This window comes from Leptopilina heterotoma, unplaced genomic scaffold (genome assembly GCF_015476425.1).
Source record: "Leptopilina heterotoma isolate Lh14 unplaced genomic scaffold, ASM1547642v1 Lhet_14, whole genome shotgun sequence".
NCBI classification, from domain to species: Eukaryota; Metazoa; Arthropoda; class Insecta; order Hymenoptera; family Figitidae; genus Leptopilina; species Leptopilina heterotoma.
Window position 1 is genome coordinate 2,938,686 of NW_025110859.1, and position 20,476 is coordinate 2,959,161.

Consider the following 20,476-nt stretch of genomic DNA (forward strand, 5'->3'; position numbering starts at 1 on the left):
AAATCATAGACATTGCTTTTGAATAAATAATTTCAGTAATTGTATCAAACACCATTTAATTGATTAAAAAAAATTATTTGATACAAATAAATATTTATTATATACAGATAAACATTTATTTGATAAAAATAAATTTTTACTTGATACAATTAATTATTATTTATTTGATAATAGACAAGAAATCGTTTATTTGAATCAAATACATTTTTCTTCAGTGTATAAAATTTAATTATTTTTACAGAATTCAAAAGCAAATTATTTTCAAAATTAAAAATCAAGAATCATTGAATATAATTTTAAAAAACGATTTTTCATTTCGAATAAAAAGTATGGCAAATAATAATAAAATAATAATATGTAATAATAATTAAAAAATATATCGGGTACTTGATTTATAAATAAATAAATATAACAAGCTATTTTTATCGTGCATCGAAAAAACCATCAAACTTGTTCCATTTTCGTCGCAAAAACTTGAAAAACAAAACAAATTTTTTTTTTTTTACATAATTCCCTGTTCATTACAGTAAGTTAATAAATTTTAAATGATAACAAATGTTGCAAAAAAACAGAAAAAATTACGAATAATAATATAGCATTACACGCATCTATATTTGCCTGAATTCCAAAAGAAATTCATGAAATTCTTTACAAGTAAACACATAAAATTATGAAAAGTATAAACATAAATTTTTCAGAGAAAGGTATAAATATATATATCTATACTTTGAGGCTTTCACAAATGAATTCGTACACCTATATATATATACATACACATATATTAATTATATAAATGTATAAACTAAAATGTATAATAAAAGTGTTACGACTGTGTTTGTGTGTTTGGTGGGGGGAAATGTGAGTCTCGACAGTAACCTCGATCTTCAGAGAGGGCTATGTTAGTAAGGCAACGTATATACGGATATTTGCGAGACAAACGTGTGTCCTATACAAGAAATGTGTGTATTAGTGAATCGATGCCACAGATGAGAAAATAACGGAACGACTGTACGGTACTTGGGTACACGGCTAGATCTCCTTTCAGCCCAGATATCTCAAAAAAGAGAAGAGAGAACAAGAAAAAAGAATGAGGAGAGGAGAGGAGAGGAGAGGAGAAAAAATCTATATTCGAAGCAAATCTTTAGCGGGTCAATGAATGGAAATCACTATACACTGTATAGTACAATTATTACTATACTGGTATATCATTACTTTATACACAGTATGAAATACTCTCTAAATCCGAATTTTAGTAACAAACAAAAAAATTGATAGTAAAATTTCAGTTCACATTTACTTTAGGATCTAATAAACAATAACTAATTATTGGTGCACTACCGGTCAAAATTGAGAGACCACCCATTTTTCAGATGATTGAAAAACATTTTAAAACACAAAATGTATACGGAAACTAAAATTTTTTTCTTTTTATTTTTTGAAAGATGATAAAATTTTTATCACCTATCATATTTTTTTACAAGATCTTTTAGAAGTCATTTAGCAAATATTTTATTTACATATTTTTAAAAAATCGTGTCATTTTCAATGTTTTACAAAAATTTGAATAAAATAATTAACGCTTTTTAATGATCCTAGGCTTATTTTAAAGGTAATTTGCTACACTATAAAAATTACTTATAGGCATTAACGTGTAATTTTTTTCTTAGAATATGCAGGCCGTCAAACTTGGACCAAAAGAATTTGAAAAATTTGAAACAATTTTTCTGTACTAAAAACTATTCTAGAAAATATAAAACATCATATAGTGTATAGATGTTTCAAGAAAATTTAATAAAAAGAATACGTTTGAATTTTAAAAATTATTTTTCTGTTAATAAGATTGTTTCAAATTTTTTGAATTTTTTTTAATCCAAGTAATTCTTATAGTGTAGCAAATGACCTTTAAAATAAGTCTAAGATCATTAAAAAGTTTTCATTATTTTAGAAGTTATTCAAATTTTTGTAAAACATTGAAAATGACGATTTTTTTAAAATATCTAAATAAAATATTGGCCAAATGACTTCTGAAATATCTTGTTCTTTTCAAAATTTTATCATCTTTCGAAAAATGAACATAAAAAAATTTTAGCTTCAATAAATTTTATGTTTTAAAACATTTTTCATTCGCCTGAAAATAGATGGTCTCTCAATTTAGACCAGTAGTGTAGCAAATAAAAAATTAATTACAAGTAGAAAATAATTCATCTTTAGTATAAAATATGACCAATTTTTAAAAGAAAATAACTAATTATTGGTAGAAACTAACTAATTAATTTTTAGTAGAAAATTACTAATTATTGGTGGAAAATAACTAATTATTGGTAGAAACTAATTAATTAATTAATTAATAATAGAAAATTACTAATTATTAATAAATATAAAAATGACTAATTGATAGTAAAATATTGACTGACTGTTTGCTGCAGCAATTATTAAACATAATAACTATGTATTAATAGAAAATAAATAAATTAATTAACTATTAGGGGAGAGTCTCCAGTTGTGAGACACCTCCAGTTGTGAGACAGTCAATTTTTTTTAACATGTAATATTAAAAAGCCGATTGGTTTATATAAAAACATTTCATTTTATATGAGCCAACTTTTTCGTGTACGCCGAAGCGGATATATAAACTGTTTTTGTTAAATACCAACACTGTGTGTGATAATCGACTAAAAAGCGTTTTTTCAATAAATGCAAAGTACTTTTTTCCAAGTTAATTAATTGGAAAAGGTAAATGTAATGCATTTTCTTTTAGTGTTTTCCTTATATTTTGTGATGCAATATTGCATTGTTCCAATCTACGGTTGAAAATAATTTAATTTTCCTTTTTCAAAATAGCGCCAATTTCTGGGTGTGAGACACAGCATATCACCAGTTGTGAGACGGTGTCAACACCCATCTGGGCAGCATAAAAAATACTACTTTGCAGGCATACTATTTAAATGTTGTTTTCATTTTTTTTCTAGTATTTTTGGGCATGTCAAGTGGAAAAAAGTCAATTAATTCAGAAGAAATCAATTATAATGCTCTTGTTGAAGCTATTTAATTATGTTTATTTGATAGTCATATTTGGGCGAATAAATATTATTATTTAGTATATAATAATATATATTATTAATATATTTAATTATTCATACTAAACATAACGTTTTATGTCAAACTTATTAAATTTTAGCAATTTTTAATGAGTGTCTCACAACTGGAGACATTTTTTTTTTTTGAAAAAAGCGATGTGCTCGGAAAATGTATCGTAAAATTTTTTGAGTTCATCGAAACACTACACTTTCTTTTAATAAAAGTTGCGTATTTCTGTTACCTTTCGAACGGTGTATTTTATTTACAATTTCGTTTACCCGTTTACAATTTACGGGTCAAAAATAAAACCCGTCTCACAACTGGAGACTCTCCCCTAACTATAATAATTTGAATGTTCTTTCATTCATTCACTTTTTCTGTCCCTCACACTCTGAAGTTGTCTTTTGTTTATACTTTTGTTTTTTGTTAACTTTAGATAAATTGTATATTATGTCATTATTATTTTTATTTTATAATTAATTAAAAATTGCAATAACAAATAGAAATCATCAGAATTTTTTTCACTTCTAAACGACAAAAATTTTGTTAAATATTATGTTTTGTCATATTGAAATCATGCAGATTTTTGTTCTTTATTACTTGTAAACAAAATTAGAAAATTGTTAAACAACTGTGATTGAGAAATAGAAAATTTATTTATTTTGCATTATTTTTCTTTATGAATCACAATTTTTTTTAACAAAATTATTATTTTGTTTTAGAAAAAGAAGAAAAATATTTGCACAATTTCTATTTTTAATTTTATTTTTGGAACAGGATTTTCTACAGGTATTAAGACATTCAAAAATTTCAAATTCAAACCTTTTTTAAATTAAACAACTTATAAAAGTATTTGTTAGAAAACATGAAGATATCGATTGCTCCGAGTCGAAGACTCGGAGTGATCGATTTCTTCATGTTTTATAATAAATTAAAGATGACCGAGAGATAAAATCATTATTTTACATTATAAGAATATTGTAACTGTAACTTCATCAAAATTATTTTCATCATTTTAATTCAATTATTATTTTCTAGAATTTTAAATTATTAAATAATTAAATGTTTGCATACAATTTTTAAAAAACTTTTATAAATAATAGAATTCTTTTTGGGAAACTTTATTTAAATAGTATCTATTGAAAATCATTGAAATTAGAAAAATGCATTTTATTTTTGAAAATAATTGAAATTAAGACAAGAATTTTTTTGACATTTTTGAAAATAATTGAACTTTGGAGAAGAATTTTGTTATTTATAAAAAATAATTGGGATTTTTACGAGAATTTTTTTTAAATTTCGAATATAGTTTAATTTTATAAGAAGAATTTTATTTTTTTGTTGAAAATAATTAAATTTCTGCAATTATTTGTAATTTTTTCAAAATTAAATTTTTTGAGTGTTTTCAACAAAAATTTAAATTAGAGAATTTTTAAATTCTATTATTTTTAAAATTTGCTAATTTTTTTTTTTAAAAAAAGGTAGTAAGAAGTTAGCCGCGCGAATTGTTACTAGTAATTAATTATTGTTAGAGTATAAACTAGTTATAAGCACAAAATAATTAATTAACTAACATTACAAAAATAATTTATTATCCGAAAATAATGAATTATTTTTTTACTAATACTACTATTTAATAGCAGAAAATAACGAAATAATTAATAGTAGAACATATTTAATTTTCTACCAATAATTGGTTATTTCATTATTAGAAGGAATTTATTATTATAGTAGAAAATAATTAGTTTTCTATAAATAATTAGTTATTTTAATATTAGTTATTATTATTGGTAGAAACTAATTAATTACTAGGAGAAAACAATTAATTATTAGTTAAACATAATTACAGTCTTTGCACTCGATAATTAATTTTAAAAAAGTAGCAAAAAGTAGCATTCAAACTAAAAAAAAAGTAGTAAAAAAGTAGCTATCGAAAAATTAAACTTGACGACCAAAAAAAGTCATTTTATTCACTTCACAAAACTGACAAAAATTCCATTCTATATTTTATTTTTCTGACTTTTTCCAAATTTTCATCAAAAATATTGACTTCTTTCATATCCTAATGCTAATAAATTGAATTCCTACAACGAATTTTATTATTCATCAAAGAATTTAAATATTTAAAAAAATAATTTAATTCTTGAGAGGAATTTTATAAAAAATTTTAATTAATTGATTTTATTTTGACTAATTTTTATGCAAATTCTAATTAAAATAATTGGATTCCTGAGAATTTTTTATTATTTACGAAAAGTTTTTAATTCTTACAAAGATTTTTACAATAAATTTTTTAAATAATTGAATTCTGTTTGGAAATTTTATGAAAATAGTAGATATTGAAAATCACTGAATTGCGAAAAGTTTTTAAAAATAATTAAATTTTACAAAGAATTCTACTGAAATTTTTGAAAATAATTGAATGTCTATGTGGCATTTTAATAAATTTTTTTGAAAATAATTGAATTCATAAAAAGCATTTTATTATTTATGAAAATAATTGAATTCTTGCGAACGATTTTATTAGAATTTTTTAAAATAATTGATTTTCCAAGAAAAAATTCAGTTACTTTTAAAAATAATTGAATTCTTGTGATGAATATTGTTATTTATGAAAACAATTGAATTTTGCAAAGAATTTTATTAAAATGACTCAAAATAATTGAATTTTCGGGAATAATTTTGTTATTTATCTTTAATAATTAAATTCTTTTGAAGAATTATTTATGCGTAAATAATTGAATTCTTGGGAATAATTTTATTAAAATCTAAAAGAATAATTGAATTATTTCAAAAAAAAAAAATTTAATTAAAATTGTATTTAAAATAATTGATTTCTATCGAACAATTTTATTAAAATATTTCAAAACGAAATCAGTATAGAAAAAATTGCATTCATTTAAAAGATATTTAAATAAAAATCTAAATCAGAAACAAAAGTTATTGAATTTTTCCTGCTATAATTTATATATTTCTTAATTAGTATTGAAATATAATTTTTAGTCAGTTAATATAGTGCGGATATAATTAATTGACTACCGGATTGGAGGAATTTTACAGTGAGAAACGTTCCCTTTGCGCTTTCTCTGCTAAAGACATTGTTTCATCGTGAGTGTAAAATTTCGCTTACTACATGAGAATCAGTGAAAGGCGCAACAATGAACTGTTCCAACAGTCCCGGTGGACATTATTGTCCATTGAGAAGATCAATATCTTCTCACTCGAGCGAGATTTCCATATTGGAAATTTTCTAATCTGGCACATTTTGACAATGACGAAATTATTTTTTCTTTTCTTCAAAATTAAAAGTATTTTAGTTATTATTTAGAGTTATAATAATTTTTTGCCATTTTTTTTTAATGCAGATTAACAGTATTTCAGTTATTCTTTAAATTTGCAAATATTTCTTTTCATTTTTATAATTGTAAATAATTTTTGTATTGTTTATGGTATTTTTATTTGTGTTTATAGATGTAAATATTTTTAAATCTATACACAAAAATGACAAAAAATTATTTGTAAATCTAAAATAAAACGAAAATATTTTTTAATCTGTAAAAAATGACAATAATAATTATTTGTGACTCTAGAAAGAGACTAAAATAATTTTGGGCTGCAAAATAATGTCAAAAATTGTTTGTAAATAAAACTAAAATATTGTTGGTTTACAAAAAAGAGGATTTTAAAATTTTTTTATAATTCGGTATTATTTACCAAAATCAAAAATGCTTCTATTAGAAATATTTTTGATTTGGGCAAATAATAATACCTAATAAGAAATGTAACTCTAAATAGTGACAATAATTATTTTTTATTGCAAATAATAAACTATTTGTGTCTACAAAAATGTAAAGACAAAAAAAAAATATTTATAGCCACGAATTTTGAAATTTATTAAAATATAATTATTTTTTTTTTAAAAAATGTTTCAGACGGCGTTTCTCACAGTGGCCTTACTGCCATTTAGGCTAGCAGCAATAACAGCCTTAGTAATAATGGCCTGGTTACTGGCTTGCTTAGGATTACACGGTCTCTCCGAAGATGATCTTCGAAGAGCTCCACTACAAGGCTGGAGACGGTAAGTGCCTTATTCAATTGTTTCCTTTTCTTAAATTCCCATAAACCCCTAGATATAAAAAATCTAAACAGAAATTACTAACTAAAAATCTAAAAAATACTATGCATCAAAAAGATTTATATCTATAAAATGATGATACATGATAAACATGTGTTATACAGAATTACAGATGGTAATTTTTAGATTTTACCTTCACAGAGAATTTTTCAAACAAAACCAATAATTTAACTTAGTAACATAGTTACTAAATTCAATTGTGCTCAAAAATTTTTAAAAATTCTCGTCAAAATTTCAATTCTCTTTATAAATAATAAAATTCTTCTCTGATATTGAATTATTTTATAAAATTTTAGTCAAATTCTTGTCAAAATTTAAATTATTTTCAAAAGTTTTCTAAAATTCAATGATTTTCAATATACACTATTTCAATAAAATTTTCCAAAAGAATTCCATTATTAAAAAAAATTTTGATAAAATTCTACGCAAACATTAAATTATTTTCATAAATAATAAAATTTTTTACAGGAATTCAATTATTTACAAATTTTTTTTATAAATTTCTTCGCAATAATTCAATTATTTACATAAATATAATAACATTTTTACAGGGATTCAATTATTTTTATAAAAAATATAATTCTTTTAGGAATTCAATTATTTTCATAAATAATAAAACTCATTGCAGCATTTCCATTATTTTTAATGCAATTTTAATCGAATTCCTCGAAAAATGTAATTATTCCTAAAAATTTTATTAAAATTCGTCCAAAGAATTTAATGATTTAAAAAATTGGTTCATAACATTTTTTATGAGAATTTAATTTCAAGAAACATGAAATTAATAAATTATTTATTTTTGTATTTAAATAATTGAATTTTGGTAGAATTTACTAATTAAAAATGGTTTTGAAAAATGAATTTCAGTTAAAATTTTAGATTATAATTAAATATTAAAAGCATTATAACGTGGATTTTTATAGAAATAATTAAATTTTGAAAAAGTTTCTAATTAAAATCATTGAAATTCTTAATTTTTCATATTTTTGACAAACAATTCTGTAGAATTAATTCTTTTTAAAAGTTTAATAGGATTTTTATTGAAATTATTTCAAGTTCTTATTGTTCATTATATATTTAATTGCAGAATTTGCGAATAATTGAAATTTTGTAAAATTGAATTGGAAACAAATGAATTTGAAAATTGCTAAAGAACTTTTTCGAAAATTATTAAAAATAATTGATATAAAGTAAAATTGTAGTTAAAAATTTTTGAAAATAATAATTGAATTAAAATAATGAAAATAATTTTGAAAAAGTATAATATTCTTATAATATAAACTAATTATTTTATTACTTGGTCATCTTTAATTATTATAAAATATGAAGAAATCAATCACTCCGAGTCGAAGACTCGGAGTTATCGATATCTTCATGTTTTATAGTTATAAAAAAATTTAATGAACTAAAATTTCATTCATTGTAAAAAATAACACCAAAATTGATTATTTTAATCTTTTTTGGTGTTAATTTAATCTGCAACACTTTTTAATATCTCACGATTTACTGTGAAACTTATTTTAATATTTTTATTATATAAAGCATGATTCTTTTACGCGGAAAAAGCGAATAAAGTAACTTTTACTATACTTTTATTTTTTACCTAGTAAAATTTACTCTAAAAATAGTAAAATTTACTCTGGAAATAGTAAAAATTAACGGAAATGCGCTGAAGTTCCAGAAATCTTAGGTTTTACTTTGTTAATATAGTAAGAGTTACTTTACATATTTTTTTTCCTATGTTCATAAGTGTATAATTAATTTGGGCTTAATTTTGCACGATAATTAAGTATAATTACAAATTATGTAAATTTTCCAAAAGCGTTTCTTTAGTGTTGTATTTTTAGTCTATTTCCATTATTATTGCTTTATTTGTCGACTTCTTTCTTAACCTTCGCGCTACCAAAGATTTTTGTATACGCGGACTACCGGCTGGCCACACGGTGTGGCCAAACGCTATTTTACTTTAATGTTCCCAAAACAATTAAAATTCATCAAAGCTTTTGTATATAGTTATGTGTTAAGGGCATCCGGGAAATAATACTGGTTTCGTGATAGACGTCTCATTTGAAAAGAAAAGAATATTTTGAGTCGGGATTTTTTGGTAAATATAGAGAAATGCTCTGGGACCAGCGGTCCTCTCGGAATTTAGAGAAATTTTGATAAATAATTATTGAAAAAAATTGTTTAAATGTACGGAAAAAAGGGGTTTTGAACGGTTCAGTATAGACGTCTCATTTTGAGAGGATAAAATATTTCGGGTTCATATTTGGAGGGGTGATAGAGGAAGACTCTCCGAGGAGCGGCCCTCTCCGTTTTTGCAATAATTTTGCGAGGAAATTATTTTATTAACGATTGAAAGTGGAGTAATTTGAGGTTAATACATTTCCCTCAGTTCAACTCGCGGCCACTTCCGAGAATTGGCGCCACCTCCTTGACCACTGACACATCCCAATAGGAAATTTACAACTGGCGTAGTACTGCGCCAGCACTGGCAGCACTGGCGGCAAGGCTGAGAGCCAGCACTGGCATGGCACTGGGATGATAACGCCGTCTGGCGCTGCCGAAGTACTGTCTGTCAGTGCTGCCAGACAGCGCTGGCGCAGCACTGGACCAGTGCTGGCTGAGAATATTGCTGCAATAAATGCCGTATTGTTATTGATTAGTCGTAAATTCATAATTATAAATAATTTAACAACAAAATGGTAAATAATATTAATAAATAGTTATTATTCATAAAATATTTCTCTTCTTAAAGAAATTGTATTAAAGATGGTGACTAACAATGGATATAGTAAATGAAGTAGAAAAAAATTGTTTATAACATTTAAAAATTAAATAATAAACAATTACAGTAAGTGTGCATTAGATTTTCATATTTTAGTACCTAACGATTGGAATCTAGAAATATCGCAAACCTATGAAAATAAACAAAATTGCTGACGAGGGGAATCGAACCTACGACCTACGGACTAACAGACTAACGCTCTAACCACTATGCTAACGACACATGTGTACAGTGAAGTATTAACATCTCAGTATCATTCAGACATACAATTATTGAGTCAAAGATGAGAAAAAAATAGGGATACGTTAGAAATAATAAATTGAAGTAAAATAAGTTAAACTAAATTTTTAATAATTAAATTATTTTATTTATTGCATTTAACATTTTACGTAATTCTTAAATTGCGTGGTAATTTTTTAATAATTTTTTATTCATAGTAAGAAGTATAATAGTATTTTAATAGGAACCAAATTATTATTGAGATTAAAGTTTAAATTTTGTTTATAATTTTAATTTGTTTAAATAATTTATTATTTACAAAATTAGACAATTGTGTTAAATTGTTATTATTAAATTTAATAAGAATAAAAATGAACAACCAAAAAGTAAAATATTAATTTTTTTCAATAAATTTATATTTATAAACATTCATAAACTTTTTTTATAATTTTTTTCAAGTTTATGCCAAAAAAGCAATGTTGGCAAAGAGCGTCGTGAACAATTTTTCTATACTCAGCCAGCACTTGCCGCCGTGGCTTGTCCAAGCTCTGGCGAAACAAAAATTCTGTACTGCGCCAGCACTGATTGTCGAGGCTCGGCTAGACTACGCCGAACAATCGTCTGAGTACTAAGCCAGTGGTGAACATCGGCACTACACTGGCATTTCCCATTGGGATAGATCCACTTGTCTGTGTGCTCGCCGCCATATTGTCTCCCACTTTCGCCCAAAATCCAACTTTTGTAATTTCGTTTTTCAATATTTATTTCAAAAATTACTTGTAAATTTCGAGAATATTATTTATCATCATGAATTCCCCTACCCAACGGGAAGTTGCCAATGTTAACGATTGGTTCAATAATGGGCCATGCTTGGTACCCAATGGTTTTTTCTTGGCAAAACAATTGGCAACCATCATTGGACCACCAATGGTTTAAACTTGGGATGATCACGCTACTGCCAATGATCGGTAGCCAAGCATCGGGCCAATATTAGTTGCCAAGGAATTGCCAAGGAAACAAAATCGATTTTTAAAAGCTTGATTTTTTATTGGCAGCCAACAAAAAACCAAGGTTTTGAAAATTGATTTTTTTAAATTATTAATTAAAATATATTTTTCAAAAATTTATTTAAAAAAAAAAATATTTTTCAAAAATATATATTTTTTTTTAAATTGATAGAACATATTAATTTAATTTTTCACCTCTGGTAAAACAAAGATGAAAGACTGATAAATTCCCTCACTTTATATCTTACAGTGGAGGGATAACTGTGAATGTCTTTGCGAGAGAGGAGCAGGTACTTATATAGAGCCAGTGAAGCAGGTCACAAGCGAGAAGAAATCACTAGCATGCACTCTGGCGGCGCTTGTCGGAACTGTTTTCTGGCGCGCATGCATATCCTGACGTTATCGACACAGCGCTTGGCAACCAACGTTGCGCCACTTCCGACAAGCGCCGCCAGAGTGCATGCTAGTGATTTCTTCTCGCTTGTGACCTGTTTCACTGGCTCTATATAAGTACCTGCTCCTCTCTCGCAAAGACATTCACAGTTATCCCTCCACTGTAAGATATAAAGTGAGGGAATTTATCAGTCTTTCATCTTTGTTTTACCAGAGGTGACAAATTAAATTAATATGTTCTATCAATTAAAAAAAAAATATATATTTTTGAAAAATATTTTTTTTTTTAAAATAAATTTTTGAAAAATATATTTTAATTAATAATTTTAAAAAATCAATTTTCAAAACCTTGGTTTTTTGTTGGCTGCCAATAAAAAATCAAGCTTTTAAAAATCGATTTTGTTTCCTTGGCAATTCCTTGGCAACTAATATTGGCCCGATGCTTGGCTACCGATCATTGGCAGTAGCGTGATCATCCCAAGTTTAAACCATTGGTGGTCCAATGATGGTTGCCATTAATGTTCCAATAATGGAACGGAGTTCGCCAAGCATGGCCCATTATTGAACCAATCGTTTACTTCCCATTGGGTAATTATCATGATAAATCAGAACTAAATATCTCTAATTATTTAGGAGTGAGACGACACGCGGGAAAACACTTTTTGGGCTCGATTTTTCCCGGATGCCCTTAATACGAATTAACTGAAAAATTTTGTCCAGTGAGTTAAAATGGCGATTCGATTGATTACAAGAGTCGAGCAGATATACAACATTATGTATACTTGGCCACACCGTGTGGCCAGCCGGTAGCGCGAAGGTTAATTTCCAGTCGCACTCTTACTTTTTCTATTTGCTTTAATAATTCACGTAAAATACTCGCAGCACATTAGTGAATTTTACTGCTTGCTTATTATATTAACCACAATATTTTGTACTGTAAATAATAAAATGCAAATATAGAACCAAAAATACGTATAATAATAAAATATAGGTACAATTAATTTCAAACACATTAGCAATAAAAAATAGTCGATTCTGATGATAAATATGTATAAACAATAAAATAGATAATATTATTGGTATCAAAAATAAAAAAAAAAAAATAATATTAATTTCTTCGTAAAAATTCAATTATTATTTTCCTTAAAATTTCAACTTTCAAAAATTTTAATAGATTTTAATAATTTAATATTATAATATTAAATGAAATATGAATATTATTATTAAACTATAGGGGAGAGTGGGGCAAAATGGGGTAGGCGGGTCAAATGGGGTACCTCTGTTTTTCCATGATAAGTACTTTTAATTTTTTTATCCTCGACATATATCATTCATGTTGATAAGAAACTGTTATTAATTATGAAGACACTCGAAAGAAAATTTTATTTTGAAAGTTATACAACTTTTAAGTTTTAAGCAAAAAAAATATGAATTTTTTTCAAAATTAAAGTGCTCTCCAAACTTTTTGGGATAATGCATTTAATTTGGCATAAGTGTGGGATCTTTTTCAGTACTTATTCTAGAGTAATTTTCAATAGAATGGATTGTTTAATTGTTTACAATAACTTGTGAACATTGCATTTTGTTTTAATATGCAGTGTGGGGCAGAATGGGGTACCTAAGTGTGGGGTATGCCGGAAGCTACGCCGTTTCATAAAAACTATTTAAAAACATTATATTATGCATATTTAAAGGTTTCCTGCAGAAGAATCGACATTTTTGTTTTGAGATATTTATACTATCGATGTTTAATAATCGATATATCGATATTTTGCAATATCCATGTTTTTTTGTTAAATTCTAATAAATATTACTTGTTTTTTCATAGTAATAAAGAATCCTACTTTTTGTTCATATTTATAATCTCATACAACAAGAATTTAATGAATTTTGAAAAAATATTCAATGTTTTGTATAGTTATTTGATGCCACCCCATTTTGCCCCACGGGTGGGGCAAAATGAGATTTTAGCACTTTCCCAGAAAATACAATATAAGTTCTTTCAAAAAATTTTTTCTCCGCTATTATCATAATTTCCTCAAAGCTAAGTGTACTAAGAAGAATTATGAAGTATAGCTGAATCGATTTATTCGTTTGGTTCTCTGTAAACAGCCAATTTCAAAAAGGTACCCCATTTTGCCCCACTCTCCCCTAATATTATTTTGAAGTGTAAAAACCCATTTCTTTTAAACTTTCAATAATAGCAGGCCTCGGATATTATGATTTTTTCGACTTTTTTCGACTATTTTCAAATAATGTGACTTTTATCGACTTATATTAAAAAATTGCGACTTCTTCGACTTTTCTTCCAAATTTTGCGACAGAATACCATATAGTTTTAGTATAAAATGCTGCAACTTTTTTCGATTTTTACTATTTTTACTATTTAAAATTCAGAATTTGAAATTTTTTAAACTTTATTTCCTGGTGAAAAAAGAAATAAGAAGTATTTAAATATTTTATTTAGCAAAATTATACATGTTTTGATTAATTGAATTTAGAAATCAGTGAAGAATCAGGGAAATAGAAAATAAAATATTTGTGACAACACTAAATTAAATAATCGACTTTTTCGACTTTTTTTCCATTTTTAATCGACTAAAGCGACTTTTTTTGTTCGTTAAAGTCGATCCGAGGCCTGTAATAGATAAAAGATGTTTGAAATTATTTATTTATTAAACTAATTTGTGATAAAATATTAATATTAATAATACTTAGTGATAATAATATTCAATATTAATAAAATATTTATTTAAACATAATACATAATTATATAAGTAGAAGAAAATGTAATAAATACAAAATACAAAATAATACCTAATTAGTGATACAAGCAGATACATATCTACTTTTTACACTATATATATTGAAAATATATCGTAGAATTTCATTATCAATGTTACAAGACGACCTCGACATGCACACCAGAATGATAAAAGTCTTAAAACGTGTATAGTGAGGTGTCTTTAGGCACAATAATTTTATTCCATACAAAAAGTAGCGTACAACGTTTAGAGACTCGTGAATAATTTAGAGTTAAATCAATCTTTTCAATGCTGACCAAACACCTTGATATTCATTTTTTATTAATTTATTCAACTTTTAATTGCCATTTATTTTGTTACTTTTCAACTTTTCAGTCAATATCAACAATATAACCCGGAACTTTTCTTTTTAATAAAATATATTTCCTCTTTTTTAATTATTTGTTAATTTCGATATTTAAATTATATCTCGAATATAAATATACATAAATCTAATTTTTTTTGAAAAAAAAAAATATTTTTTCAATAACAATTTTTTCTAATAGGTGAAAAAAAGTCAAATGTCTTAATATTATTAGATTAATATCAAAATAACGTAGTGTATAAACCACTTTGCTTAAATGAACTTCTAATTCCGTCACACAAAATTGATATAATTATAATTTTATTGAAAGCATTTTTATCGAAACAAACCCTAATATTCTTAAATTATTTAATTAGAAATTATTATTATAAATTGTCTGTTATTCTTTTTATTTTGTAATACCGTTGATACTAAATAAATAAAAAATTTTTTATAATAAAATAATAATATCATTGCAAAAAGAAGTCTCTTAAAAGTAACTTTGTAGTCACTTTTAAGATACTTAATTTTTGCAGTGATAATTCTCAACTATGATAATAATCATAATTTATTTATTTCAATGTTTAATAATAATGATTGTAATAATAATAAATCGGTTCAATAAATAAATATTAAAAATATTGATAATTTTAATGGTAGTAAAAATAAAAAATTAATAATAATAATTTTTTTTTTTTTTTTTTTTTTTTTTTTTTTTTTAATTTTAGGTCTTGCGAGAAAAAAAATACAGACATATTACAAACTCGAATTACAATAAGTCCACATAATAATAATACATAATAATAATAACAAAATAATAATATAATAAAAATATGAAGTCACTACACTAAGTCCTAAATATTCAATATTGATCGAAATTGAAAAAAAAAATTATTTCCCTATAAAAACCGAGTCATATTAAGGCACTTCTAATAGTTGCAGAAATAAAATTGTTGTTGTTGACTATAAATATTTATCTATATATAATTATACAACTGTGTGGTATTATTTTTAAATACTAAATTGGATTGCATCCAAACATACGTATTTAAAAAACAAAAATATAAAAAAGCACTCGAAAAAATAAAACTAAAAAAAGAAAAAATTTTAATTAAAAACAAAAAGAAGAAATATTGCGAATGAAAAAATAATGAAAATTTCTCATTTTAATTTTTCGCTGTAAATTAAAAATTCACTTATTCGAATTTGTTCCTTTTTTTTCTTTAGTAGAATATAGAAAAGGGATTAAAAAAAATTTCTGTAAATTCTGCATGAATAGTCGAAAATTATAAATGTTGTATTTTTTTTTACACGTCAGCATTCAATAATAGTCGGCAACGCAATACTTTGTTTTGTTCAGTCGTTTGCTTAACTTTGTAATGTCTCCAATATTTTTAGAGCACGCTTATAGTTTTTCTATTGTTATAGATTGTTATTTTCTATTTATCATTTAATTATAAAAGTATATTTTTTATATTTCACTTAAAATTTTTTTTATATTATTGTATTATTGTTATAAAATCACTGGTAATAATACTATACTGAGAAAAACTTTTTTTTTTAAATCCAAAAATAAGTAGCCAACCAAAAAAATAAATATATTTGAATTGAACATATTTTACAATATTATTGAATTAAACGTAATTTTTATTAAATCAAACTGACACTGGATAAAAATTTATTTGATTATTATCAATTAAATATTTACTTGAATCAAATAAAATTATTTGATTCAAGTAAATAATTATTTGAGTCAATTAAATATTAAATTAAAAAATTTAATTTAAATTAAATAGTATTTGCTCTATATTTGCTCCAAATATTTAAATTGATGGTTCAAATACCATTTAATTGATTTAAATACAAAATTATTTGATTCAAGTAATTCTTTATTTGATGATAGTCAAGTAATCGATTATTTGAGTCAAAGAATTTTTTTTCAGTGTATTATGTGTTAAATCAAAATTATTATGTTGGAAAATAATTTTTAATTTAATGTATAACAAAAACTATTATGTTTGATTCAAATATATTGTTTTCTCAGTGTAGATAAATAAATAATTAAATATAGAATATATACTGTTTTATAATATTATACTTATAACCAATAATAATAATAATAATAATAATAATAATAATAATAATAATAATAATAATAATAATAATTTAACATAATATATAAAAATAGCTATTACTATAATTAAAATTATTATTATTATAATAATTATTATAGTTATGGTATTATAGTAATATAGTATTTTAGTATTGTAGTTAAAATAATATTTATAATAGTAACATTTTTGAATTTTTTTTATAAAATTTGTATAAAAACAAAATTTTATTATTCATTTAATCGAAAATTTTTCAAAATTCAGTAAGACCTCGATAAATGAAAAAATTTAAAAGAATTCAATTCTCTTCGTTGAAGGTGTCTCAGACTATAGAGGTCTGACTGTAATCAACTTTTTCTATCATTAATCAAATAAAATTAATTTGATTAATTAATTTACTGTGATAAATTAGTTTAATTGAATTACCTTATTTAAATGAACTAATTTACTTTATTAATAATTAATTAATTATAATTTACTTAAATCAAAAATTTAATAAATTAGTATAATTGAATTAACTAATGGAATTAATTATCCGATAATTAATGAAATTAAATGAAATAAGTAATTTAATTCAATGAATGATAAAATATTTTTTTCACAAAAAATTACCATATTTTAGAAATTTTTTCGAAGAGAGAGAATATAATAGACAAACTATTATTGGAAATGAATGAATAATGAAAAAGAGTAGTTTAAAAAAAATTTTGCGTGTTAATTAATGAAAATAATGCAGAGACATGCGGGTGCTGGTGTGCTGGGTGATGAGAGCACTTTTTGTCTGCGGTGGATTTCATCATTTAAAAGTGAAAGGTGAAAAGGCGCCAATGAAGGATGCCCCAATATTGGCCCTAGCACCCCATTCTTCTTTCTTTGATGCACTTCCGGTTGTTTATCTCGGTGGACCGAGTATTGTCGCCAAGGCAGAAACATCAACAATTCCCTTTTTCGGAAGTACGTTTTCTCTTCACTGTTTTTTTTTTCTTTTTTTTTTGCTTAATAATAATACATCATATTCTCCTATTTTTTAAAAATTTTATTTATTTAAGAATAAAATAGTTCTTAGAACTGCACACAGTAAAAAATTTTATATTTTAATTCAAATGACTTTTTAGTTAAAGTAAAAGTATATTTGTCTTGGAGACAATTTGATTATTTATTTGGTTTTAAATAATAATTTTATTTTACATAAATAAAATTTTTATTTAAACCAAATGAAAATTATTTTACATAAATAATAAAATTTTTATTTGAACCAAATAACATTTTTTTGAATCAAAGAAAAAGTCTAGTTGGCTCTGAGTCAAACATATTTTTTTTGTGTAATTAGCTCGTAAAAGATGAATTAATTTGTTAAAAGAAGAATTTTTCTTAAATTAAAAAAACTAATTATCGATAAGGATAAAGATCAAAATTAAAAATCTTTAAAATTTTAAGGCTAAAAAAATAGAAATACTTTTTTTTAAATTCAAAAGATACAAATTTTTTAAATTTATGAAAAAGTTGAAAAAAAACATTACACGAATGATGTATTACTATAAAGTAAATTTTTCATTTTTTTTATCTAAAAAGCACAGAACCAAATATTCCTATAGAAAAAAATTGGATTCTATAAAAATTTTTATTCTTTCTTATTTTTTTTTCGCAAATAAAAATTAAAAATAGAAATTTTTAAATTGAAAAAAACGTATTTTCAACACTTTGAAGCTATTCTATTGCTTTTTACTTTTTTTTTGCACTTATATGAAAATGAAAGCAAATTAACTATCCATTCAGGCACACTATACTGTATTTTCTCGACATGCTTCTTATATACGTGCTCTCAAACAATTTGCAAAAAACAATAAGCATGAAGGAAATTTGTGATTGGGAATATGACTAAAAAAAAAACTTAACAAAATTGAACTCGACTGAAACTAATTATTATATTTAAGACCAATTTGTAAGAATTGCTTCTCAATATGCGTATATTGTACACAAAATAACACTGGTGAAAATCTAAATGGTATACAATTTTTTTCCTATTTTTATGGTTTAAGGAATATTTCTATGAATTTTTATTGCCTATGAATTTTACTATTCAGAAAAGGTAAATAAGAAAAATTATTTTTATAATTCTATTGTATATATATATATGGTGGATGTGACTTCTTACTTCTAATGATAGACTTTATATGCTCCAAGTTAATATTTATATGAATTGGAAAACAATAAAAATTAACAATATTTAGTTATTAGTAAAAAAGATTAACAATTTTTTTATTAATAAGAAGAAATTTTAAAACAATATTTTTCTTATTGATAATAAAAAATTAACAATATTTTTCTTATTGATAATAAAAAATTAACAGTATTTTTTTATTGATAAGAACAAATTAACAATATTTTTTTATTAATAAGAAAAAATTAACAATATTTTTCTTATTGATAATAAAACATTAACAGTATTTTTTGATTGATAAGAACAAATTAACAATATTTTTTTATCAATAAGAAAAAATTGACAATATTTTTCTTATTAATAACAAAAAATTAACAGTATTTTTTATTAATAAGAAAAAATTATGTTAATTGTTAATATTATTTTACTACTGGGAACATAATAATAAATGGTGTCGGTGAATATTGTATCACTTATTTTCTCAAAAATTAATTATATTTAATTATTTTATTTCGTTCTCTTTTAATTGTAAAATATTCTGACTATGTAAAGTATATTTTTTTCGACTAATTTTCAAAAATAATAATGAATGCACCAGAACTGGATTTTATTAAACTTCAGATTTATATTAGCAGAAAAATCGAAATAGGTATTTTTTATTTATAATTTACAACACTGTAATTTATAATTATAATTATAATTATAAATCATAAATTATTATTACAAATTATATTACAATATATTTGTAATTCGAAATTTATAATTATAATTATTTAATTATAATTATTTATGATTATAATTCAAATTCAAAAATTGGTAATTCCTGATTAAAAAAGTTTTCCGCAAAGAAATTAATTATCAATTTATCTATATTCTTCTATTTTTGTTTGAAAAAACAGAAACTTCCTTTATTACGAGAATTGAAGTCGTTTGTTTTATTTGAATGCAGAAAAATTATGATTACTTATCAAAGAAAAGAAAAAAAAATACTTATCTACTTGTTGGAGTTACGGTATGAATTATAATTTTAATTATTAGAATTACAATAACCGACAATGTTGTTTATGTTAATTAATCACTTATTTTTATAAGTTATGTTTTTTTTCTTATCTAATTTTCTTTTTAATATTTGTTTATATATTTTTTTATTTTTTATTTATTTTTTATTTTTTATTTTATACTTGACTCAGCTGTACTCAATTTTAGTTTTAATTACTCAAATCCCGTCTTCTAATTAACTTCCAAAACTGTATTAATTTTCACTGTAATTATACAAATACAGTAAAAAAATTATTTTTTGAAATAATAAATTGACTAATTTTTTTTTTAATTTGCTAATGAATTATTAAATTGACTGCATTAGAATATAATTGACTACTGTTCCCCACGGTCATTAAATATCATAACGGGATTTGGATAGAAGTAAGTGAACTTACTTGAATATTAAAAAGTTAATTAAAGAAAAATTATTTCATT

At 23.7% G+C, this 20,476-nt stretch overlaps 2 protein-coding genes across 4 annotated transcripts in view; one reads left to right on the forward strand and one right to left on the reverse strand.

Moving 5' to 3' along the window:
- The window catches only part of LOC122497978 (serine/threonine-protein phosphatase 4 regulatory subunit 1-like), a 595,496-nt gene that overhangs the window by 384,277 nt on the left and 190,743 nt on the right, over nt 1-20,476 (reverse strand). The gene's annotated exons all lie outside the window — the stretch shown is intronic.
- Nucleotides 1-20,476, forward strand: part of LOC122497979 (lysophosphatidylcholine acyltransferase) — a 40,926-nt gene that overhangs the window by 8,025 nt on the left and 12,425 nt on the right. The window contains exons 3-4 of one of the 2 annotated variants that reach the window (XM_043605439.1): nt 7,011-7,156; nt 17,576-17,793. In XM_043605439.1, the coding sequence (XP_043461374.1) occupies nt 7,011-7,156; nt 17,576-17,793 (364 nt within the window). The remainder of the gene's footprint in view (nt 1-7,010; nt 7,157-17,575; nt 17,794-20,476) is intronic. The other variant, XM_043605440.1, reaches the window with a different exon arrangement.